General features: G+C 41.5%; 2 protein-coding genes across 14 annotated transcripts in view; both read left to right on the forward strand.

Moving 5' to 3' along the window:
- The first annotated feature begins 1,060 nt into the window (after nt 1-1,060).
- Nucleotides 1,061-7,568, forward strand: krcp (kelch repeat-containing protein). Of its 2 annotated transcripts, none has more exons than XM_023794046.2 (13): nt 1,061-1,288; nt 1,814-1,975; nt 2,048-2,129; nt 2,265-2,330; nt 2,550-2,811; nt 2,908-3,042; nt 3,858-4,045; nt 4,210-4,406; nt 4,565-4,656; nt 5,504-5,558; nt 6,183-6,280; nt 6,859-6,953; nt 7,188-7,568. In XM_023794046.2, the coding sequence occupies exons 1-13, from the start codon at nt 1,227-1,229 to the stop codon at nt 7,320-7,322; spliced, it is 1,629 nt and encodes a 542-aa protein (XP_023649814.1). In that variant the 5' UTR covers nt 1,061-1,226; the 3' UTR covers nt 7,323-7,568. The 2 variants fall into 2 exon arrangements, with proteins under 2 accessions (XP_023649814.1, XP_023649823.1); XM_023794055.2 differs by having other exon boundaries at nt 2,911-3,042.
- Nucleotides 7,569-8,027: 459 nt separating this feature from the next.
- Nucleotides 8,028-24,737, forward strand: part of mark2b (MAP/microtubule affinity-regulating kinase 2b) — a 45,673-nt gene continuing 28,963 nt past the window's right edge. For 10 of the 12 annotated variants that reach the window (XM_023794593.2, XM_023794611.2, XM_023794638.2 and 7 more), the window contains exon 1: nt 8,028-9,144. In XM_023794593.2, the coding sequence (XP_023650361.1) occupies nt 9,094-9,144 (51 nt within the window). In that variant the 5' untranslated portion in view covers nt 8,028-9,093. The remainder of the gene's footprint in view (nt 9,145-24,737) is intronic. The other 2 variants (XM_023794661.2, XM_023794601.2) reach the window with 1 other exon arrangement.

Here is a 24,737-nt window from a genome sequence, read left to right on the forward strand (position 1 = left end):
ATTAAAGATCACCCCTGGACCTTTGCCCATACAGTTTTAGGTGGACACACCACATTTGGGTATGCAAGTCCATCACTCTCCAGAAGTTCATAGGGAAGTTGAGCCTGCTAGGTCTCAGCACATCCCTGTGAGAGACCCCAGTCAGTTCACATCACTCCCAGCACCACTGTGTGCTCAGCCGATTCCCATGCACTCTGACCCATGACTGTGCTGCAGTGTACAACTCTGACACCAGCATCAAGCTTGCAGAGACACAATGGCGGTGGGTCTCATCAGCAAAGGTGATGAGTCGGTGTACAGGTTGGAAATTCAGCAAGTGCCGGACTGGTCTAATAACAACAATCTGTCTCTTAACATGGACAGAAAGAAAGAGATGACTGTTAACTTCAGACTCTTGTACATCAAGGTTTTCACGGTGGCTGCACTTGTCAGCTGACCTCACCTGTTCCCTCAATGCCTCCTCCTTAGCCAAGATGGCACAGCAGCGCCTTTTTTTCCTGACCAGCTGCATCTCTTGCTTTGGAAATTGCAAGCCACCTGCAAGATCCTACAACACTGGGACATCTCTGCTGTCCATTGATGACAGCACAGTGCACATGTAGGACCCTCAGCGATGTGGAGTATATTCCCTACCCCTCCGTTTGTCCCCCTTCTGTCTGGCAGCAGATAACAGAGCATCCAAGCCAGTTCTGACAGACTCTGTAACAGCTTCTACCCCATTTATATCCAGGCTCTGAAATCTTTCATGGGTCCCTCCCCATAGATGATAGAATTGGACGTTACATTAACTCTGCTGTCCACCAGCACTGTCACTTTTACCATTTGCGCATGCATTAATATTGCTATGAATGCCTATTATTTATCACTACTTATTGGTTCGGTATTTATATATCAGATATTTCCTATACCAGCTTGTGCTATTCAGGGTCACAGACTGTTACTGCGCTAAATCACAAAAATGTAGATCCGCCCATTTCCGGTTTACTGCGTTGACGCTACTGCGCGTCAACAACGAATTCGCGCTTGTGATTGGTTCCTGTGCCTAGTACGAAACTAACCCTTGCTTGGCGCGATTTACAGATTGTTGTGATCAGGATTGGCGGGAGATTGACAGGAGCTGCAGCTGAAAGTGAAGCGACACAAGATTTAAATTTTGCTGCAGTTTTAGCTTTTCAAACAAACAGCTATATGCGTGAATTCATATTGTCCTTCGTGTAAAATTCAATATGGACGATTTTTGCGTCTTTGTGGTTTTGGGAGTAAATGAACTGCCACGCAAGCTGATAAGGTAAATTAAGCTGCTTGGCAGCTAAGAAATTGTTTAAATTTCTGATTTCTCCTTAGTAAATATCTGCAGTATTTTGTATTGAGTAGTAGCTTATTGCTTTTTAAAGTGATATCCTTTAATGTTGACCTACTTTAATAACTGAACGTTTCCACATATTGTGCCGGACATAATCGAGTAGCATAACTGTGAATGACCGGGTTTAAAAAGTTGTGCGCTTTTGCTGTAAATATATAAATAACTGATTACTGATGTTTTCACATGCGTGAAGTATTTGACATTATTTGTAGAACGTGAAGCGTATTCCTCCTTTAAACGTTTAAATGAATCGGTCAAAGTGGTAAAAAGGCTTCTAAACTTGTGCCGCCAACTCCGCAGCTGAATTCACATCACAACGGTAATTTGCGGATTTAACAGTGGATTTCACATGTCTGGCTTTTATAATTTTATGTATGACTGTTTTATTTGATGCGTGTATTAGGCATGGAAGCACAATTCCAGATTTGTTGCCCATTTCTCCGTTCTCAGTGTCGACGAGAGTCTGCAGCGCTCTATTGCAATGCCTCCGAATGTCCGACAAGCGGTGCTGTTCTCACATGGAAGATGGAGGGAGCACACTGGCGTAACCGTGGAAATGACTGACTTAGAAGGCGGAACCATCACTTTGGGGAAACTGACACCAAATCACAAGTAAGTAATTTGGTCTTTCGGGGTTTTCTGTCCGTCAGACGCATGCGCGACTTTTATTGTGTTATTCTAAAGGTGCCTATTATGGGATTGCTGGGAAGGAGCAATACGGAGGGGTGTTTCAACCTTAACTGTGAAGATGGAGGGAGGCAGTCTGGTTAGTATCAGTATATCATCATGACATTTACATAAATCTATAAAAAAAAGTGTAATGACTTAGTTTTCATCATTTTTATAATGTTTGCATGTAGGACTGATGCATAAATATTAACATTTTGTGGGTGTTAAACAGGGCAATGAGGAACTTCAATATGCTTCTTATGATGAACTCCAGAACTCACAAAAAGAATGCACTAAGGTGGGATTATTTTATCACTTATGAATAAAATAAATTTCCTTAATTTTGTTTGTAGAATTATACAATTTGACTTAAGCATTAATAATTCTGTATTCTGACATAAGTTTCACAGAAACCCTGAATGGTGTTTCCAGAAAACATTTAGTAACAAAAAGGCAGCTCGTGTTCCAGAGTAATTGTGTGGTAGACCTGCTTTGACCGTTACCTTTTCTGTCACAGGGTGCTGCTCCGCTTCCAGTCTTGGAAGCTCGTGGCAAGAGGAAGAGAGGGCAAGATGTGAAGGAAACCCTCAATAAGGATCAGGAGAACGTCTGTCCCAACAGCTGCCTCTCTGATAGGTCCACGCCTCGCCGGAGGGTCAGGGGTGCTTCCCGCGGAGGGCACACTCGGCTCGTAGCCCAGAACGACTCACCGGCTCACATGTGCACTCCTGAGAAGCACAAGACCAGGGGCAAGCAAGCCAGGACTCAGACGCAAACTGGTAATTTCAGATACCTCAGTATATGTCTTATAACCCCTTGACGTTATCATTTCTCATCCTATTTCTTTCCCCTTTATTCTGTCTCTCCTTTTGGAGAAGTCTCTTTGGGCAGACCTTCAAGTCGCTGGGGTCAAACCCTTTGCCCTGTTGACACCCAAACTGCAATTCTTATTGGAGGACAGGGCTCCAGGATGCAGTTCTGTAAAGATCCCATGTGGAAGCTGTGTACAGGTAAGGTGCCTGATTGTGAGTAACGATAATGCATATTAACCAGATTTCCCCAAGAACACAAAGCACTATTCAGTGATCATTAATATGCTGTGTAGGATTCAGGCCCACTCACATGTGATTGGATGGATGAAAATACTACAGGGGGAAAAACTGAAAAATCTATGATTATACAATGAATAATTATTATATTTTAAAATGATATACATTCTAATAATTTTTATTATGTAGCTTTTATATGCTGTTAAAAATAAAGTTTTATATAATTTTTACTGTTATGACGGGCAAATTTTTTGCCTGTGTTCAGAAGGTTGCTGATTGAAACCCGCAGCCGGGAAATATCACTGCTGGGCCAGTGAGCGAGGCCCTTAATCCCAGTTGCTCCAGGGGTGCTGGGTGCTGGCCCACCCTGGACTGCGATTCTCAAACTTGCTTTCATCTGTATATGTGATTTTGTCTCTCAGAGAGCAAGATGGGTTAAGCAAAGAGAACTGTGATGAATAAAGTATCACTATTATATTACATTTTATTCATCTGAATATATTGGCCTTATTGTATGGTACAGTTTGGTGGAAAGATGCTGGGCAGGTTTGAAGTATACAGTAATTTTATTATTTTGAAAATGTAACTAGTCATGTTACATTTATTTAAAATGTTTTATAAGCTCCAGCATATTTTTTTTACCTTCTCTTACAGAGATACTATTATCAGAAGATATTGTTAATAATTAAACTGGGTTTTGTGTATTTCAGTCGTGTAGAAGCTGTAAAACATGAATATTTGTGGACATAATGTGGAAAGTCCTTATCTTCTCTTAGAGGACATGTCGTGGGTGGCAGCGGAGACTTTGGCAGAGGGCCCTACTCCCGAAGGCAGGATAGGCCACACGGCCACCTTCGATCCGGAGTCAAAACGGATCTACGTCTTTGGCGGATCTAAGAACAAAAAGTGGTTTAATGATGTCCACATCTTGGATACCCAGAGCTGGCGCTGGACCATGGTGGAGGTGAGGAAACTCTGAAAGGAGAAATAGTGTTCTGTTATAAAAATGGCACATTGTATTATGGTATTTTTTATACGTAGTACAACAGTTTTTCCTGAGTTGTTAATTGGGTTTCTGACCATACAAAGTATGATATTTAAAATACTACTACTTCTGTTCTACACAAGGCTCAAGGCAAAGTGCCCCCCCTCGCCTATCACAGCTGCAGCCTGTTCCGTGGTGAGCTTTTTGTGTTCGGGGGGGTGTTCCCTCGTCCCCATCCCGAGCCAGATGGCTGCAGCGACTCACTGTACATCTTTAACCCTGTACTGGCCATTTGGTACCAGCCCATTGTTAACGGGGACCGGCCTGCACCACGTTCCGGGTGAGAAATGAGACTCATTTTGGTTTTATATAACTGATTGGGAAACTGAAGAAGAGGGAGGTCTCAGCTCACCTGCTCAGCTTGGTTTCTGTATGAACCAGACTTCCTGCAGCAGATTGTCCCCAGTTCTGAGACTGTCTAACCCTAATCTCCCTCAGGCATTCAGCATGTGTGCTTCAAGGGAAAATCTTCATGTTCGGAGGCTGGGACACGCCTGTCTGTTTCAATGATATGCATGCACTGGACCTGGGTGAGTTGCCCAAATGTGGCTCACAACTGAATTATGGTTAACCCATAACGTAGCCTGCAGATACAGTATCACATGCAGGATTGCCTGTCTGTGTGTGTCAAAGAGCATGATGATGTATACTGGTTGAGGAACCGACCTAGTTGTTGTACCCAAGATTCTGTTACGATATCCAAGTGTATGAATGTAGAAACGTAATATAATGAAATGTATAGCCGTCTTGTTTCTGACTGCGTCCTGTTCGGCCCTTGAATATGAAACTCATGGCCCCAATACTACTTTCTATTTATACATGTAGTTTTTACAGCTGTCCTTGAGCATAGAATACGTTCAGTGTTTATTTCAGTGATTACAGCCTGCAGAGATACCCTGGTTTACCCTAATGTGTTCATGGCAAAATGTAAACAGTCTTTCTTGGACTGTGTATGATGACTCTGTATTCTGATTTTTACACTTTTCACGTCAAATTTTTTGGTAGGTGTGTGGAACATTGCAGTATCTATAGGGTGACCAGATAATCCATGTCAGGGAGGACACTCTGAGCTAGAACAGGAATTGTAAATTACCATTTCAATTAAACGGACCTGGATTTCACTTGAGCACTGAGTTCTTGCTGTGTGCCGATTTGGTCAGTCTCCTATAATCATGCATGTGTCACTAATGCTAATATGAAACAGCTGGATGAGTCTTTCAGTCAAGGAAACAAGCCAATCAAAGTGCAAGAAGAGCTGATCTACTATGCCGAGCACAGGAGCCTTTCAGTTTGAAAGTAGTTTGTAAAACCTGAAGTAGCTCCAAGTGTCCTCCCTGACATAGATTATCTGGTCACCCTAGTTTTTTTTTTTTTTAGGCCTGATGGAGTTTTCAGCTGTGAGGACTTCAGGGACCGGCCCATCCCCTCGCAGGTTAGGTTAACTTGCACTGAATACTAACCAACCGTTTCCTCCTTCAAAGAAAACCAGCAGCTGCAAACTTAATGTACCTTAGCAAACTTTAGATAGCTTCAAAGTAATTGACTTGAAAAGCAAGCCTGTCTTTTCCCCTATTTTGGTACTTGTGAGAAGCTACGTCAAGATTCTCTCAAAGGTTGACTTGACAAATATTTTATTATTTTTTCCTTCTCTGCTCCTTCATGAAGTATCACTGCGAACAAACTGCATTACTGCTAAGGGTTCATTGTGAATTATTCCTGGGGTGTTTGTAAGCAATTCTAAAGCTGTATATGGAACTAAACCACAGACTGGGGAGCAGCAGTGTGCTGGTTTTTCTTTCCCAATATATACTCAAGCATTATATTGTCATAATTATTCTTAAGGCGTCTTTAGAATATGTAGAAAATTCTTGTGCAAAGGATTCAAACCTGCTCATTAGCGAGTGAATGAGTCACCATGAACAAACTAGGGCAGCCAAACCATGTGTGGTTGAAGTATTGATCATCAGTGAGTCAGTTAAATAGTCAAATGATTGGAACCTTCCTGTTACAGCAGGTAGGGTGATTTCATTTATCTGTATCACTCCCTCCCCCACAGCTGGCACGGATGTGCGGTTCTTTCTGAGTCAAAGTTCCTGGTCCACGGGGGGTACAATGGGAACAATGCTTTGACTGACTCGTTCATATTTGACACAGGTATGGTGAATACTTTCATCAGACATATATTATTTTAAGTAACAATGGAATGCAATTCAATGGAATGAGGTTTTGAAACTACAGTAAATGCAATTACCACACCCTGTCAGTCACTTGCCTGATTTGGCCCCACTGGGAACCAGTTGAAATAACCAAGGGGATGTGAATTAAAACAGTTGTGGTCAACAGCACATGATAATCCCACCAACTGTGGGTTTTGAAGCTTAATTTTTTTTCTGCTTATTACTAATGGGAACATGGAGACTATAACCAACATGTAATTCAAACTTGATTTCTGGGAAAATGTTGGCAAGTTGATGCATGGCTAACCTATCACATTCCTGTCTTGGTCTGCTATGATCATCTATATAAAGCTTGTCATTAAGATCTACACGTAGAACCTAAAGTTAGGGCAAAGTACTGTAACTATGATGTAGCTAAACAGATCCACATTGAGATATCTCGAATAAATGACCTTTTTCAAGGTGTGTTGATGTGATATGAGCATACGTGTAAATGATGTATGATAAGCACCTATATGTGAATCCATTTTTCATATTTCTTCTATTGCTTTGCAGACACAAGCTGCTGGACCACAGTTGTTAACACCCAGTTGTCTGCAGTACCCAGAGCTGGACATTCTATTATCACTATGGTAAAACCAAACACAGAGGTATGTCACAAAATACACACGTACACACTGACCAACTGCTAGTCTGTCTGTGCAAGGTTACACCTCATGCAGGATGTGCAGTTGTAAAATAACGTATACATTTATTGCAAATAGCCTTACTGATTTTACTTATGAAAGTTTAGAGCAGTTCACAGCAAGCACTTCATTAGAATCTGTGGAAGACATTGTTCAGTAATCTTGATGAAGAGAAGGAGCTCCTGTTATTATTTTCAGGCTCCTACCAAAGACGAGGAGGAGCAGATGTCTGAAGTTCTGCCTCAGATCCTGCTTGTTTTTGGTGGTGGTGACAATGAAGGCAGCTTCTTTTCAGATTTGATGACTATGATGATCGATGATTTGCTTGATTAAATTGTGTGTGTGTGTGTGTGTGTGTGTGAGCGGGGGTCAGTACACATAATCTTCCACTTATGTCTTTGTTTCTTGTACACTTTATACTTTCTGAATTTTGTTGTGCTACATTTAAATAGGATTTTCATCTTATGCAGACTTTCTCTATATTTGACACTTTTGTATAATGTAGTCTCAACTTAAAATCAAAGAATTATGTCAATTACTGAAAAGCTGTCTAAAGGTTAATAAAGTTTTAATTTTGAATTTGTGTGTTTGTTTTCTGCACATCTTTTGCAATTGTTTCCCACTTTTGGTATTGTGGTTTTGGTTAATAGTCTATAGGTCATTGCTGTTGACAAGCATTTCTGCTGGATAACATCAGATGTGTTTTCACGTACTACGTCGGTAGGCAAAATCTACCGGGGGGGGGGGGGGGTTACGCCGGGCGACTCACGCCTCACGAAATTTATTTCTGGCTACAGGCCTGCATATCTTGATTTATTATTTTTTTTGATCATGCATGTCATGATTAATTAATTTGTTTATAATTTGTTTTCATAGTTATGTAACTCGGAACTTCCACTTTATGACAGTCACTACAAAATTAAAAAGGTAATTATATTACTTTAGTCAAAATTGGATTTTGTGGGATTTGGCGTTAAAAGCACTTTGCAGGTAAGGGAATAGTTAATTCAGACACGACTGAGACCGAAAAAGACCGAAGCTGGATTCCGACGTATTCCCCCTCTCCTCCCTTCCTCACGGCGGTGTAGCGCGGTAGCCATGTTCCCTGGCGCCTGTTCCGGTATCGAAATTCAGTGCATAGCCTGACGGCCGCTGGGCCCAGTCCCGTCCCCCGCTCGTCGCCTGCAGACCCCTACCTTGTCCGGAGGATCGCGTCACCGGGAGAGGACTCCTCACTTCGAGTGTATGCGAGCCCTGTCTGAAACGCTAACGGATCACCATCTCAGTGACCCACCTTCACGGTTAATCTGCTTTTCGCAGCCGGGAAACGACGGCTTTGGAGTCTGCCGAGTTATTCGGCCGTCTCGGAATAGGCTACCGGCTGGTTGACGGACTGACTCGCTCGCCCGCCGTGTCGGGACCAGCGGATTACAGCCGTAGGCAGGACCGCCTCACGGTTTTCTTTTTTTACTTTATTTTCTCCAGACCAAGAGGAAGAAGGTGTGATTTTCATACCTTTAGGTTTTTTTACCCCCCATCTAGCGAAGATAGCCCAAGTCACGCTCGTTTGGCCTAAAGTTTAATCCGCGGTCTCGATTTGAACTGGAAGCAGCTGAGCCGGTCTCCGCTGACAGTCCCCCGGGTTACGCCGGCCGCACTCTGCAGCTGCTTCCTTCCCTCCCCGGAGACAGCAGAATGTCAGCCAAGTGCCTCCGACTCGGCCAAAATCCCGGACGTCGATTTTAAAACCTCTGAAGCAAATATACGCATTTTTCTCGCCGAATAAGTTCTTTGCTCACTTGGTGTTTTCCAGACTGCGGCCGGCTGGCCATATGATAATTTTCAGTGGGCTTCAAACTTTGGGTCCGCTGCTCGCAGCCGCCTGCGGACGTGTATTTACAGAATAGGCACTTTTAACGAAGCGACTTGTTGGTCTCGGTAAACGTAGCTAGCTCGCCTCCGGAGGGAATAGCTAAATATCTTTTATTTTTGCCCCCCGAAGAAATACCGAAGTATAGCTACGTAGCTATAAATGTACGGCCGATTTTGAACTGCTTCGTGTCCCCATCTACTTTTTTTTTTTTTTTTTTGAAAACCCCACAAAATGTCAACGCGGCCGGCATTGTTAACAGTTATTGAAAATTCTCCAGCACAGGTAAGGCTAAAATTGAAAATATACATTGAATAACATGCGTATTAAACCTGACTTTGTGTCCTTAGTGGAAGGAAGGAAGTGGTACCACAGGGGACAATAATCTAGCGCATGAAGTTTAATACGTAGCTACTGCAATAACATTTTCCACAGAGAAAATAATTGGTAGTTTCCAGCCGTATGACTTATCCTTGGCTAATAGATTAGGTAAAGACAGTTTTCGTTTTCGAGTGGATTTAAAGTTAGTTATCGATCTAATGCCACCCCACGCGGTATTGGCTATTTTACCGTATTTGGCCACTTTAATAATCAGGGATTCAACTTTCTCTGTTAGTAGATGACCTTTTGTAAAGTTTATATCAGTGTTTATTTCTTGCATCATGACACCGCCGTTGGTTATTCAATTGGTTATTCAAGCTCAGCTATCTGTCCACCTGGGTTTGTACAATAACGAGGCAGAGCAGTGCTGCTTTGCGGAAACTGGGCCTTGGTAGGGCTAGGCTTTTATTGGGTATTAAGCTAAGAGGTTACACCTTAGCTGACGAGGAAGAAACTTTTTATAGAATTACTTTGCGTCGATAAACATTCAATATTTCTCTGGATAGATCGCCCCGTTTTAAGTAAGGCAAATCGCAGCTAAAACTAGACAGTACAAGTCGATGCTTTTCAAACCAATGGAGTTTGGCGGACCTTGTGTGTCTACGTGTGCGAGTGTGTGCTTGTTTGTGTGCGCCACTGTAACCTTGCTTGGTAAATTCAGCGACAGTGCTGTTCCTGAAATGGGACTCGGCAGTACTTAACAAAGACATGTAACTGACTGGAATAAAACGCTCTATTGTGTTTGACCAGCGCTTAAGTTGAAAAGGGAGATTTCAGAGCGTCCTCCTGTAAATAACACACTATTAAAACTAGGACTATTAAGTCCTTGTGTTTTTTTTTTCGTTCCCCTTCTTTGTGACCTTGGGTGAATGTGATCAGGAGAGTCTACTTATTAATGACTTACTTGGTACCAGTACACAATTAACCATTTAGAAATGCTTGCCAAAGATTTGACTTTGCTGGATGAAAACATTTTGGCAAGCAACCATTTTTATAAGTATGTGTGGAACAAATTAGCTGACTTTTACCTTTTGTAGCTGAATGTTGCTGATGATCTGTTGTTTTTATTTGGCCATTTCGTTTTTGACATTTGGTATCTGTTCAGATTGGTTTCTGTATATCTATAAATGGCGCGTAATCTGACTGACAGTGCAGGTTTAACCATAGTAGAATTGAGTCCTATGTTGTACCGGTGTGAAAAGCACACCCTAAGTGTCAACATTTGTTACTGCATACTAGGCCATTCTAAACCATGACATTAAAAGGGCAACTTGACACAACAGTGTTTTATTACAATACGATATCTTGAAATGTCTGGTTTCTGAATAATAACTGTATATGGCCATCCTAAAAAATTAAGAGGCATGTATTGGATTATTTTCAGTTACTTAGATGTTCAACCTTTCATGACATTGCTGAAGTGATACAACACTTGGGAAACAGGTTTTTTTTCATGGGTTCGGACAGCATTTTTCATTTATTTCTATTCTATATGGCAGTGTCTGTGAAATCCCTTGCCCCATTATTTAAAAATGCTTCTAATGAAAGCTTTATTTCTTTGGTTGCGTAGTACTTGTTAAAAAAGGCTTTATTGATTATACCATGCAAGGTGGCAATAACGGCTGTGGCGTGTTATCTGCATTTGTAAGTTTTTAAGATCCATGAGCAAGTGTGAAAAGATTTGTTACACTACCAGTGTAAGACTGTACAAGTATTGATAGGTGTGGGTCTGCATTCGGATACAGTCTGCCCTTTCGTTTGCAGTTTGGCAACATGTAGCTGTCTGCTTTGTACTATCTGTATTTTGAAACTTGTCATCCGTAGCCTACATAGTTTCAAAGGTGAGCTTCTGATTAAGTTCCTTTAGGTATCTTTATGGGCACAGATGTATATTCAGATGTATTTCCAGTTTATCTTTCTGAAGTTTTAACTGTCCTTGAAATAAGCTACTCTGTAAGTATGTGCGGAAGTAGGGTGTTCCCAGTAATCTGGTGATGGGCTCCGAAACTCTACTTTGACTAGTATCAGATATGTAAACTGGCCCATACCATATCTAGTAGCTCCTGATCATGGTAACAAAATGTGACAGAATGTTGGTATTTTAAAGCTTAAAACTGACTTGGCTGTTGCATTCGTCAATCAAATTGCTTCACACAGTTTTCCTGGTTCACCTTAAAAAGGTGTAAGTAATTAGTTGTGCCCTAAATGTTTCAATAGTTAACTGAAAATTAAGTATTTTTACAACAAAAAAGGGGAAGTAGCCTGTTCGCTTAATTTTGGAATCACCCAATCTCATATGAGAACATGATCATACTGTGTGAAATGTAGCCTGTCAGTAATAACTGGCAAAATCCAAGACGTGGGGATTATTGAAAAATCATACAAGTGTGTGTTACAGATAACTTTTTGTTTTTAAGATTTTGTGTGTTTTTTTTTGTTGATTTTAAGATGTTAGCAGCTAATACCTGTTTAGATTTTGGAAGTTTTTTTTTGCAGTTATGTATAGTTAAAGTGTTATAGTTAATTGGTGAGTTATTTACAGCTACCCCATGGATAAGACAGGCAAGAGTACCAGTTAATGGAAACTGATGTTCTTAAGATTGATGTTCTTATTAGATTGCCTTAGAGTCATGGTAACAGTGAGGTAACTTTGATAAGTACAGGTGTTCCTCATAAATCCACTTGCTATTTCAGTAGCATCTTTCACTCATTTAGCCTCCAATTTGACCTGTGGCCTTTGTGAGCTGAAATATTGTGATTTTAAGGATAAACTTTTTTTTTTTGCTATTTAGGTTATTAAAAAAAAAAAACAAACTTGGAATTTTCATCATTTTGCACTTATATATAATGATATTGGTTATTTGGATGTAATATTTCAAGAGTCACGTATATCAAAATGTTTCCTGAGCTTTTGCTGCACTTAGCAATAGCTGCAAAAAAATCTTAAAATAAGCAGTTATGGAAGTTATTTCTATGTGTCTTAAAAGCTTTGAAATGATTTTGGAATAAAAATCCTCTTTTCTATGAGGTGCTGTTGACAGAGAATTTCAAGCTGTAACTAAAATAGGCAGAAAAGGAGGTGTGGTGGAGCTAAAGGTGAAATACCACTTTGTGCTGTCCAGCTGATATAGATCTGTCCACCCATGAAGAAGTCCCCATGTATTGTACCAACTAAAACTAGGCTATCACTCCAAACTGAGCAGCTGGACAGAAGGAAACTGGTAAGAGGTGTCAGTTTTGCAAGGGCTTGTTGGCTGAAATGTGGGGAAAAAAATGTGCATTGCTCAATCATATCCAAAACACCAAAACGGTGTGCTGCCCAAACAGCACCATCCCTACACTCAAGCATACTGTTGGCAGTTTGCTGGGGATGCACTTCTCAGAAGAGAAGGGAAAGCCTATTTGTAGGAGTATGGGAAAAAATGCATGAATTGTATTGTAGGAAAACTGTATGACAAAAACTTTATTAATGTACTGAAAATGTTTATGATTAGCATGACTGCTTTTGAAGCGCAAGCCTAAAGAGGGATTTGGAGTTGTTCAAGAATAAGAAATGGCACATCCTTGAGTGGGTGGCATGGTGGCTCAGTGGGTAGTACCGTTGCTTCACACCTTGAGAGTCAAGGATTCGAGTCCCACATTAGCTAGATTGTGGAATTTGCATGTTCTCGCTGTGTTGTGTGTGTTCAGCCTGGGTGCTCAGGTGTTTTTATGTACTACAAAGACATGTAGTTGCTATAATTGGCATGTATTAATTGACTGAAGTGTATGATCTTGCCTGTGGTTGTGTGTCACTTGCAATGGACTCTGTGCAGCTTGGGATAGGCTCCAGGCTGCCACATGACCCTGACCGGTATAAGTGGTTGGAAGATGGATGGATGTCTGTGAATGACCCAGTGAGTGTTTTGAATTGTTGGGAATGTGAAAAGACTTAAACTACAGTTTATAATGGATGATTTTTTTGGGTAGAACAGATGATGTACTTTAAATTTGTTCTATCAGAGTTCAGCATTGGCTTGTTTTATATTGTTTTATATTTATTTGCATTTTATATTATTTTTAGAATTTGTGAGTTTGTGTTGTTTGTGTCTCTCAAGTTGAGTCACATCAGAGAACTTTTGGATTTTACTTTTCACCAAACTAAAATATTTACGTTGTTGATATGAACTCAGTATTGCTGGCTATTTTTTCAATTTTGCTAATTTAGTTTGTGGTAATTGTCATTTTCTCAGTTGAATTGTACTGAATTGTAAAAACTGAACACTGACTAATGAGAAATAAAGGGTTAACAAACAAATCATGCAATTACGAATAGTTTTAAGTGTTTAGAATGTAATGCTTGCTTCTCATTGGAGTGTATCACTTTTAAGTAGTTAAACATTCTCTTGCATAATATGCCCAGTAAGGATAATTAAATAGTTATGCAAAAAAATCAGGCAAGCACTTTCTTGCTTTAGGTAAGAGTTTTTCAGTTTTGCAATAACTGGGCATTTCTTAGATTTCACTGCCATAATCAAGTGGTGCTACTCAGTGCTTTTACCTGGAAATGGATGTCTTAATCCATTTAGGTGTGCTACTGCCTATTAGCAGCGTTGGCCGAATGCTTTCACATATATCCTGTTTTTAATTATGCATTCCAGAGTGCAGGTGTAGCCAGCAGAGTGAAAGTTGTGAAACCACACACATGGTGTGTGTACAAGCCAACAGTTCATGTCTTAAAGGCAAGAAAGTTATGGTTATTTATTCATTTGAGATTTTCCTTAAGCTAGTATTACACTATTGACTTGACTATCCACCTTAGAGTTAGCAATGCACATATAGACGATAAAAGCATAAAACTGTTTTATCGTTTAGTGAGTACGGTGCTTCTAAATGTAGCACTATTGGCTTGATTGTTCAGTATTCACTATTGATGATTCTCTGCCTGCAGCTTTCCTCCAAAGTAAATAAGTTAATTATTAACACTAAGTGGCTAAACCATTGCATTTTGCTGTTGAAGCAGAAGCCATGCTAAGCTGGTTTTGTATATTGAGTCTGTGCTATTAATGCTGTAACTGATCTTCATGGATTGGGACAGAGTGGAAAACCTGGAGAAATATCCTGTGTGGGGTTTGGTGGGGGTGGTGGTGAAAATCAGACGTAGCTGGCCCTTACTACAGGTACAGTGTGACTCAGCGGTGCTTTATGGTGGTGTTCTGTTAACTTCAGACTTTGTATTCCTGGGTGCTGTTGGCAGGAATTACCCTTCCTTTTGTCACTAATAAAGTCTCTTCTTCGGAAGAATGCGGGTGTCTCTCCACGGTGCCATGACATTGAGGCTGTGGGAGCGCGTAGCCACAGTGCTGCATGCACATTGTGGTATTGCCCGCGTGGCGCTGCTTCTCGAGCGTCTTTGTGAAAAGCAGCCCTGCCAGTCTGGCTGGGAGTGGCGTCCTGACAGGGCGTGTCGGCGTGTTCTCCATTTTGTCAAGGCTGATGTCTCACAGGTGTGCCAACTTGTAAATCAGCACTTTTTTTTCTTCAGATTTATCTGATTGCATCTGTTCCCTTTGAGTTTGTGATACTTCTGTGTGTGTGTGTGTGTGTGTTGGTGAAATTTGATGCTTTTCGGGTATATTGAGTTTTTTTTTCTGTTTTCTTTTCAGTTATCTTAGATATCACAAGTGCTCTCTCATTGTTTCTCTTTTGCCTCTGATTCCATCAGTCTCTCTGGCACTATGCTGAGGAACATTAGGTTATAAATAGCTTTGGGATAGTGGGGCACTTTTTAAGATTGTGATGACACTTCTTCTTGTCATCGCCTGCTTCAAATTGTTTTCTTGTCTTTTGCCATAAACAGAATTCCCATTAGTTTCTGTCCATTTTGGGAGGCCCTATTTAAATGGTTGGTTTCATATTTTAACTTCAGGTTAATTTCTTGGAGACCTCAGTAGGCTTTTACATGTGTTTAAATTGTACAGCCACTCACAAGATCTTCCATCGGGCCTTAAATGAATTTGGCCTTTGATTGCTCCATTCGCTCAATTGTGTCGAGTATATTAAATAGCTAAGAGGCAGTCGTATGGTGGGGCATGTGTGCTACATGGGTGTGTGAGCTCAGGGCAATTTGCTCTTTGCACCCCCACTCAAATTTAACAAGGCAGTCTGAAACAGAAAAAGACCAAGCAGGCACAGACTTCTATTCAAGCTGACAAAATATGCCAACTCCCTGAGGGTAAAATATCCATTTAAAATTGGCGTGCTTGCTCAGATTGCCCCAATGTCTAATTCATAGTGTTAGTTTAGAAGGGGGTAGCTTATTACTCTGGTTGTATTCAGGCAGTGAGGAACTGCTTTCAAAATGCATTTGGTGCAGTATTACAGGTGTCTCCTGCTTGGTTGACCAGCTCCTCTGGAGACCAGGAGCTGGAGTTTTCTTGCTGTCCCTGTGTTGTCATGAGGCTTTTCTTTATGGTCTCCAGTTGCCGCCCCCACAGTCCCAAAACATGCTTAAGGTGAACTGGAGTTGCCAAATTGCCCATGGATGTGAATGTGTTTGTGACCTGTGATGGGTTGGTGTCCTGTCCTGGGTTATTTACTGCCTTGCACCCATAGGTATAGGCTCCAAACCGCCATAACCCTGCATAGGACAAGCAATTATGGAAAATGGATGGATGAATGGATATTTCTGTAGTCTATGAAGAAAAAAGAAAGGAATGACATTGTTTTGAAAACGAAAGATTTTGGTCAATTTTCTTTGCATGGATTTCCATGTGAGTCTTTTGTTTGATTTCCAACATTAAGCATGATGGATAATTTAAGTATCTTAGCACAAAAAGTGAGGTTCTAGTAATTTTAATCCCTGGGGATTGGGGAGTCTGTAGGAAAGGGATGGATTACAAGTAAAAAGAAGGAGGTGAGTGAAGGGGTCCAGGTGGTGTCCATGATTGTGTGGTTTTCATGTCCAGCTCAGACTAAAGCGGGTTGTTTATACCTGTGATCTTGCCTGCTGCTGAGCTCATTTATCCATCCCTTCACGTCCGGTGGGTTTCCATACAGGTCTCTTTGGATGTCTCACACTTGTGCCGAAAGCCACCCCAGTCACCTGGTTGTCTTTCCTCCTAGTGGGATTGTGTGTGAGAAATTTGGGCGTGTTTCCCTACTGAGCACTGGACTGCAGTCTGCACACGGTGACCTTTCATGGGCAGAGGCCATAAACCGACACGCTGTGCCGGCTAACAACTCGCACCAATTTAGTACCCATGGCCACCTTGAGTAAAATACGGCTTGGCATAGTGCTACAGTGTCAGGTTGTGCTGCTGTGTGTGAGAGTTAAAGAAAGTAAGGATGTAGCACTGGAACTGCCCTACCTAAGATGCCAGCTCCTGTTTAATGCTTACTGTGATGCAAGTAGATGTGTGTGTAACTCAAAGTATCAGGTAGCATAGCGTCAACATTTGCATCGGCCCTTGAGGGCCCTGCATTTGAGGTCCCTGTTTTAGTTTAGGGAAATTTAATGAAGTGGGAGGTGTTATAGTGTCTTCCTGGCAGGATGGGGGGTGGTGGGTGAAGAACAGGAAAACAGGTGACTTTCCAGCTCCTCTAATTGATCAGGTGGTATTTCTATAGTGTGTGAGTTAAAAGGAAGGAGTTTGTCGTCCTTTTCAAACAACTGGATACTGTTGCAGAGGTAAATAGTCCTGAATATAACATCGTGTTTTTTGGCCACTGCAGAACATGGTTAACAGGACGATAATATGGGTTTGTAATTGGCTTGAAACGAAAAAGAAACCAATAACCGATAATAAAGCAAGTAGAGCAAAGGCTAATTGGCTGCGTGGATTAGACTGCAGAGACGATGCTAGGAGGCTAAGCCCTCTTTGTACTAGTGAGATGAGCTGTGGAATCAATTTTGTGTTGTGTGGGTGTATTGGGGTGGCGTCATAGCAGACTTAGAGATTTGGTCTGAAAATTGTCTGAAAACAACTGGGGGACAGCTTAAGAAAAGTGTCTATTTTTGGGAGAGACATTTGGTTTTTGGAAGCTGTGGTGCTCATGAACAGTAGAGTCCTTTGATTTGCTGGTTCCCGCCTGTCAGTCCAGTTGCTGGATTTAAGGTGCAGTCTGACAGTGAGTTAAAATTTCTCTGTTGCTTTGGCATTATTCTTGAATGATAATTAATCTTGTATAAACGATGGGTGAAAGCCTCCACACCATTAGCTCATCTGTTCACATAAGAATCATTTCTTATTCTTGCACACAAATTGAAAATTTTTAAGCATATTTTTGTAAATGGTTATGAATAATTACAGAAGTCCTGTTGATCTAAATGGGATTATTTTAGCTCTCTTGTATAGCATTAATGTGATTTTAATCTCTGAAGCGCATTTTCTGTAAATTGCAGCCATGTGGTATTGTTGTAATATCTGCTAAATGTCAGCATGCAAGAAATTTCTCCCATGTTGTCTTGCAAAGGAGAATATCAGGTGTGATGTAAATGAAGATCTGTGCCTTACAGAGAGGAGTGACAGCATTTCTAGTTATGTGGAGAGAATACATGTTACACTGCTGTATGTTTTCTTTTGCCTTTTGGTATATTTGGTTCCTACAGTACATAAATTTGTTTGTTGATTCAGTTTTTTACTATACAGTGCTCTGTAACTATTTTTCCTATGTGTTTTAATTAGTGTATTGTACTGGGTCATGCATTCATTACAGTAAAATTGTTTCAAGCAAAATGCAAAGGTGAGTCCTGTTCAATTTCTTGATGTTTTGCATACTGAAATATTCATTATTGTATTATTAGTCCGTGAACTTTTCATTTTAGTGGTACTGACTTGTTCATTGAAGGAATTTGGTTTTGAAACATGAGTTTGAAGTTTTCAGTTGTGGCCTTTTGCTAGTGAACTAATGTTGTGCTGTACTGTCTAATGCACCTACCGTTTTGAGAATGGTAGATGCTTCAAGACATGAAGAAACTGTGTAGATATCAGTACCTATACGGAAATGTTTATATTGGTCTAGGGTCAGTTTTACCTACATGCTGGTCTTAATGGTGGTACTCTGTCATGTGAAGCTAGTTCGAAAAGAAAAGGCAGGCTCACAGAAGCACTCAGGCAAATGACTTTAGCAGTTTACTATGATAACCGTTTTGGAAAAAGAACCTCACACTATAGGTTCTGACAACGTAGCACATTCGTGCTGAAATTAAGGTCTGAGCGCAGACCCCATTTTTCAGTCAGTTTGATTGTTTTCTCAGGGGGACTGGGAATCAGCAGGCACTGATTGTCAGCACTGCAGTAATTGGCCACTGCTTTGACCCATTGTGGGAATAGATCTTCCACTGGTGGAAGTCTGCATTCACATACATACTGGCCAGCAATCACTGATTCTCTACTGAAAATTTAGTCACTGGCAGCTCAGATGTTGAAGCTGCACTTTGCTGCTTTCTCCTGTGCTGAAACTCCTCAGTCTCTTTCTGACGCACTCTAAGCTGGGGAGTGACGTTGTTAGTATTACGTCGGGGTGATTGACGTCACTGCAGATGTTGCACTCTAAAATGTGATATTTAAAAGAATTTGTTCCTTATTTAAAGCGTTAATGCGGCAAAGGCGGGGAGGAGGGGCCTGTCTTTCATCTTGCTGCCTGTGTGAGACATTAATTTGCTCACTAGTTCAAAAGAAATGACTTTGCACCTCATGCCGGTCAGGTCTGTAAGAATGGTGTTGAATTCTGCTGGCTCAAAATATTTTAAGGCATTCTGCCCAGTGCAGCCTTAGTGTTTGCAACATTAGTGCTTTAGTTTTTTTTTTTTTTTTTTTTTTTATCTTCCTCCTACGAACTTCTGAGTCTGTGAAATGACAGAATCGATAGAAATATGGCCTTTAATTGTAACGGATTTCTGTGCTGTTGATTATGGGTTGTGGAACAGTTGCTGTGTATTTAGGGTGAGAAGATGATTCTTAGTGATACCATCTCCAGAGTTCATTGTCATCTTTCCTTGTTGCTTTCTTGAAAGTTGACATCTAAACGGACGAGTCCCGACAGGGTGGCCCAGCGATCTGGTGCGGTCACTGTGGCCTATGCGGCTGCTAATTGCCCAACTTCCTCACAAATTACTCCAGCCTTCCTGTCGAAGCCTAAATGGGAGAGACACAGTTTCTCTCAACTCTCCGGCATCCAGACGAGCCTGGCGTTTATGGGTGTTCATGCTCCGAGGCAGTCTGGAATCTCCTAGCCCCGCAGGATGAGGGTGTAATTGCTTGCTGTATTAATCAGGGGAGACGGGGTGGTTTATAAGGCGTGATTACAGGACTGAGATCCACATGCGTGCAAAACCAGCCTTGATCTAGAGGACACTATGGCGCGTACGTGTCTCACTCCATCATTTTAAGGATACAAAGTTGGGACGTGAGATTAATTGCTGCCTGTAAAATGAGGGGCTCGTCCTTGGGAATCGTTCCCCTGTTTTCTGGGCTGTGTTGCAGTGAGTGTCCTCCCTGACTCGGTAGGTGCTGTGTCAGTCGGTCTAAGTACCAAGCAGCATGATAAAGTAGGCAGCACTGCAAAGGTGAGTCTCATTTCTGCAGAGTAATGCTTTACTTATCGTGCTTATGGAACATACTGCTGAGGTTAGTGCGACGGCTTCGTCCATCAGCGTTTTTATATTAAATTACTCAAACATCCATACAAAAACAGGAGAAACAGACATGGTTCATTCTTAAGGAAAAGGCCCTCCTAAAGAGAGTAGCTTCTGAAAAAGACAAAGTGGGTATTTTCCCACACGCGCTCTCTCTTTCTCTCTCTCTCATATATATATATATATATATATATATATATATATATATATATATATATATATATATATATATATATATATATATATATATATATATATATATATATATATATATATATATATATATATATATATATATATATATATATAAAAATAAGAGAGAGAGAGGAGATACATATATTTCTGTCATCTTTTTTTTATCATCACTCATTCTCTTGCCTTGCGGTAAGGGATTTTTAGTCGCATTAAAATGAGTCACTGAGAACTATTTACAATGTTAGGAGGCCGTGTGTGTGCACGTGCATCACGTGGGAGTACTCAGAACTTCAGTAATAGCCGCAGTGTTGAAGGTCAGACGGGGATGTCGGGCTGTTGACAATGAAGCCATTTCCCTGCAATGAGCAGGACCCTCAGAGCTGCCAGCCCCAAGACATGCGCACGCTGTTGCGTTTCCGCTGTGAAACGAGCAGCCTGTCATATAATTGTGTAAATAATTGTTAAAATGGCTGCTCTCTGTTGCTACACACGGGGCTTTCTGTTCACTGCTTGGTAAAGATTTAATCGTTTGGTGACGCGCCAGCCCAGGGAGGGAGGAGGTCGTGCCCTCTGCTCTGCTGTGAAACTGGATTCCCTCAGCTTTCCGTCTCTTGCTGGCTTGAGTGTCTCGTCCCTGCAGAGCGAGAGCCCGGGGCCGACATCTTGGAACCAGACCCCCCACTGCCCCCCTCCCCCAACCTGTCCGCCCACCACTCAGCAGGGTCGCTAGCCAGCCAGAGCTGTGGCGTCTGTTGCCGCTGCTGTTGTTCTATCCCTGTTTACGGCCCCCTTGGCCCTTGAACAGCTGTACTCATGTACAAGATACAAGATATCTTTATTGTCACTGTAGAAGTACAGTGAGGTGACATTTGGATCATCCTGTAGAAACCTCAATAAAAACTCTACAAGCTAAAAGAAAAATTTAAGAAAAACAAAAGGATATAGCAATGTACAAATACACTGTATAAAACTGAGGAATGTTGCACATGAATTATTGCTTATGAAATAAATCATTGCACCTGAGAGAAATTGTAGTATTGCTGCAAGATGATCATGATCAACAGTATTACATGGTATAATGGGTTACATTGAACACAATTGTGGTACTTAGATGATTGTGATTCCAGCATTGTTGTACAGTAAACATGGGTGATTGTATGATGGCTAGGAGCCAAAACAGTTAAAGTGCATATTCTGCTTGTGTAGTACATGATGTGTGTAGTGTGGATAAGTCTCAGTTCAGTTCAGTGTGGTGCTGTTGTGAGAGGGGGAAGTGGGCCCAGTATGTTCAGCAGTGTGACTGCTTTGGGGTTCTGTAACGCTTGACAGACGGCAGAAGTGTGAAAAGGTTGTGTCCGCAGTGGACTGGATCACTGCAGATGTTCCTGGCTTTGCGGCTACACTGGGTTCTGAAGAGTTCCTTCAGGGTTGGAAGCTGTGAGCCAGTGATCTTCTGTTCTGATGATGCGCTGGAGGGCTTTCGTGTTCTCATAGGTGCTGCCTGGGTACCATACTGTGATGCAGTATGTGATGGACTTTATGGCGCACCTGTAGAAGCTGACCATCAGCTATTGTGGAAGTTGTTTTCTTTAGGCTTCTCAGGAAAATAATCCTCTGAAGTCCTTCTTTTGGCCATGGCTGTATTTGTTGACCAGGATAAGTCACGGCTGATTTGGACACCAAGAAATCTGAAATTCTGGACACGCTCCACCTTATAGCCACTAATGTTGACTGGATGAGGGATGGTGGTCCTTTTCTGTCCTCCTGAAGTCCAGGATCAGCTCTTTGTTTGAGGGTAAGGTTGTTATCCCGGCTCCAGCTCTCCAAGTTATCAACCACCTCTCTATAGGCTGACTGAACGTTTTTTGAGATCAGGTCTATCACAGTGGTGTAGTCTGCGAACTTGAGTAAGATGATGGTGGAATCATGGATAGGTTTGCAGTCGTTTGTGAAGAAGGGAGTACAACAGGAGGCTCAGCACACATTCCGGAGGTGCTCCAGTGCTTAGTGTTATGACAGTGGAGGAGTGCTTACCCCAACACATAGTTTGTGGTCTGGTAGTGAGAAAGTCCAGAATCCAATTACAGAGGTATGTGTCGAGGCCCAGGATGATCAATTTTGTAGCCAACTTATTTGTGGTGATGGTGTTGATGGAGGTCAATGAACAGCATCCGTTCGTAATTGTCTCTCTGTTCCAGATGCAACAGGACAGTGTGATGGACCAGTGAGACAGCATCCTCAGTTGTCATGTTTGCCCTATAAGCGAACTAAAACTGTTGAAGAGGCATGGGAATTTTTTAAAAGCACATTATTGCAAGTGCAAGAGGACTTCATACCTGTTTCCAGCAAGAATAAATCTAGGAAATTGCAACCTAGGTGGTTTACTAGGGAAATAAAGTATAAAGTAAGTAGGAAAAGGGCTTTGTTCCAGAAATGGAAAATAACTGATGATGACAGAATAAAGCAAGAGTATCTAAATCTACAGGCTGAGTTAAAAAATGACATTAGACGAGCTAAAAGGAATGTCGAAAGGAAGATCGCATTGGAGGCTAAGGATGATGTTAAAAGTTTCTTCCAGTATTTTAACTCTAAAAGCGGAAATTACTAATCTACAGGATAGTAAGGGTCTTATAATTGAAAACGACATTGATATAGTAAATGAGTTCAATGATAGTTTTGCACGGGTATTCACTGTTGAGGACACTAGTAACTTACCAGTTCTTATTACTAATCCAGCATCGTCTATAAATGATATATATATATATATAACTGAAGCTGATGTTTTGCAAAGCCTAGCTAAGCTCAAAATAAATAAATCTCAGGGCCCTGATGGCATCTTAGCTATAGTGTTAAAAGAGATGAGGGATATTATTTGCCGACCCTTACCTTTACTGTTTCAAAAATCCTTATCTGAAGGTGTGGTACCTTCTGATTGGAAGCATGCCAACATAACACCCATTTTCAAAAAAGGGCATAGAAGTAATTTGTCAAACTATAGGCCAATCAGTCTAACTTGTATAACTGGTAAAGTTATGGAGGCTATAATCAAAGAGAAAATGGTAGATTACCTGGACTCAAATAACATTTTGAGGGATAGCCAGCATGGATTTAGGAGAGGTAGATCCTGTTTAACAAATATGTTGGAGTTTTTTGAGGAAGCTACTCAGGAAGTTGATAAGAAGGCCTATGATGTCATCTACTTAGATTTCCAAAAGGCTTTTGATGTTGTCCCCCACAAGAGGCTCTTACTTAAACTCAAAGCGACAGGTATTTTAGGAACTGTAGCAACCTGGATTGATAACTGGTTAACAGATAGGAAGCAGCGAGTAGATATTAGAGGCACAATGTCACAGTGGGCCAGCGTTCATAGTGGGGTACCGCAGGGTTAAATTTTAGGACCACTATTGTTCCTAATTTACATAAATGATATAGACGCCAATATATACAGTAAACTGGTGAAATTTGCAGATGACACCAAGGTGGGTGGTGTAGCAGATACTGAACTAGCAGCTCAGCAGCTACAGTGGGATCTTGATTTAATTAGTGACTGGGCCGACACCTGGCAGATGAAATTTAACATAGACAAATGTAAGGTACTCCATGTAGGGAACAGAAATATAAAGTACAGGTATTTTATGGGACCTACTGAAATAAAGGTAGCTCATTATGAGAAAGACCTTGGTGTGTATGTTGATGCTTCCATGTCTCATTCTCGCCAGTGCGGGGAAGCAATAAAAAAGGCCAATAGGATGTTGGGGTATATCTCCAGGTGTGTGGAGTTTAAGTCAAGGGAGGTAATGCTAAGATTATACAATTCCTTGGTGAGACCTCACCTGGAATATTGTGTGCAGGTTTGGTCATCATATCTTAAAAAGGACATTGCGGCCTTAGAAAAGGTGCAGCGTAGGGCCACAAGAATGATTCCTGGTCTTAGAGGAATGTCATACAAGGAAAGGTTAGTTGAGCTAAATCTGTTCAGCCTCAAGCAAAGGAGACTGAGGGGGAACATGATCCAGGTCTATAAGATTCTAACAGGTTTGGATGCTGTTCAACCGAATAGTTACTTCAGCATTAGTTCAAATACAAGAACTTGTGGCCATAGGTGGAAATTAGCAGGAGAACATTTCAAACTGGATTTAAGGAAGCACTTCTTTACACAGCGTGTAGTCAGAGTATGGAATAGTCTTCCTGATAACATAGTGCAAGCTGAATCCTTGGGTTCCTTTAAATCAGAGCTAGATAAGATTTTAACAACTCTGAGCTATTAGTTAAGTTCTCCCCAAGCGAGCTCGATGGGCCGAATGGCCTCCTCTCGTTTGTATAGTTCTTATGTTCTTATGATGTTGGTCCCCGGAAGGTGGAATGTTTTTCATTATGTGGGTTAGGACCAGTCGTTCAAAGCACTTCATGATTATGGGGCTCAGGGCCACTGGACGAGTCGTTCAGGAACCTGACCACTGCTGGTTTTGAAACAGGGATGATGGTAGTAGTCTTGAGGCAGGTGTGACAGTGGCTTATTCTAAGGAGATGTTGAACAGGCTGGTGAACAGTTCCACCAGCTGTCACGCACAGTGCTTCAGGACCTGTCCAGGAACCCCATTCAGGCCAGTGGCTTTATTTGGGTTGATGTGACTTTATTTGGGTTGGGCAGATGAGGGAACTCCATCCAGTGGTAGCTTGGTGG

This window comes from Paramormyrops kingsleyae, chromosome 10 (genome assembly GCF_048594095.1).
Source record: "Paramormyrops kingsleyae isolate MSU_618 chromosome 10, PKINGS_0.4, whole genome shotgun sequence".
In the NCBI taxonomy this organism is placed as follows: domain Eukaryota; kingdom Metazoa; phylum Chordata; class Actinopteri; order Osteoglossiformes; family Mormyridae; genus Paramormyrops; species Paramormyrops kingsleyae.

Coding starts and splice junctions, on each gene's coding strand:
- krcp (XM_023794046.2), top strand. CDS start 1,227: ATGGACGATTTTTGCGTCTTTGTGGTTTTGGGAGTAAATGAACTGCCA. Junction 2,331..2,549: donor CACAAAAAGAATGCACTAAG/GTGGGATTATTT, acceptor TTTCTGTCACAG/GGTGCTGCTCCGCTTCCAGT. Junction 3,043..3,857: donor CATGTGGAAGCTGTGTACAG/GTAAGGTGCCTG, acceptor ATCTTCTCTTAG/AGGACATGTCGTGGGTGGCA.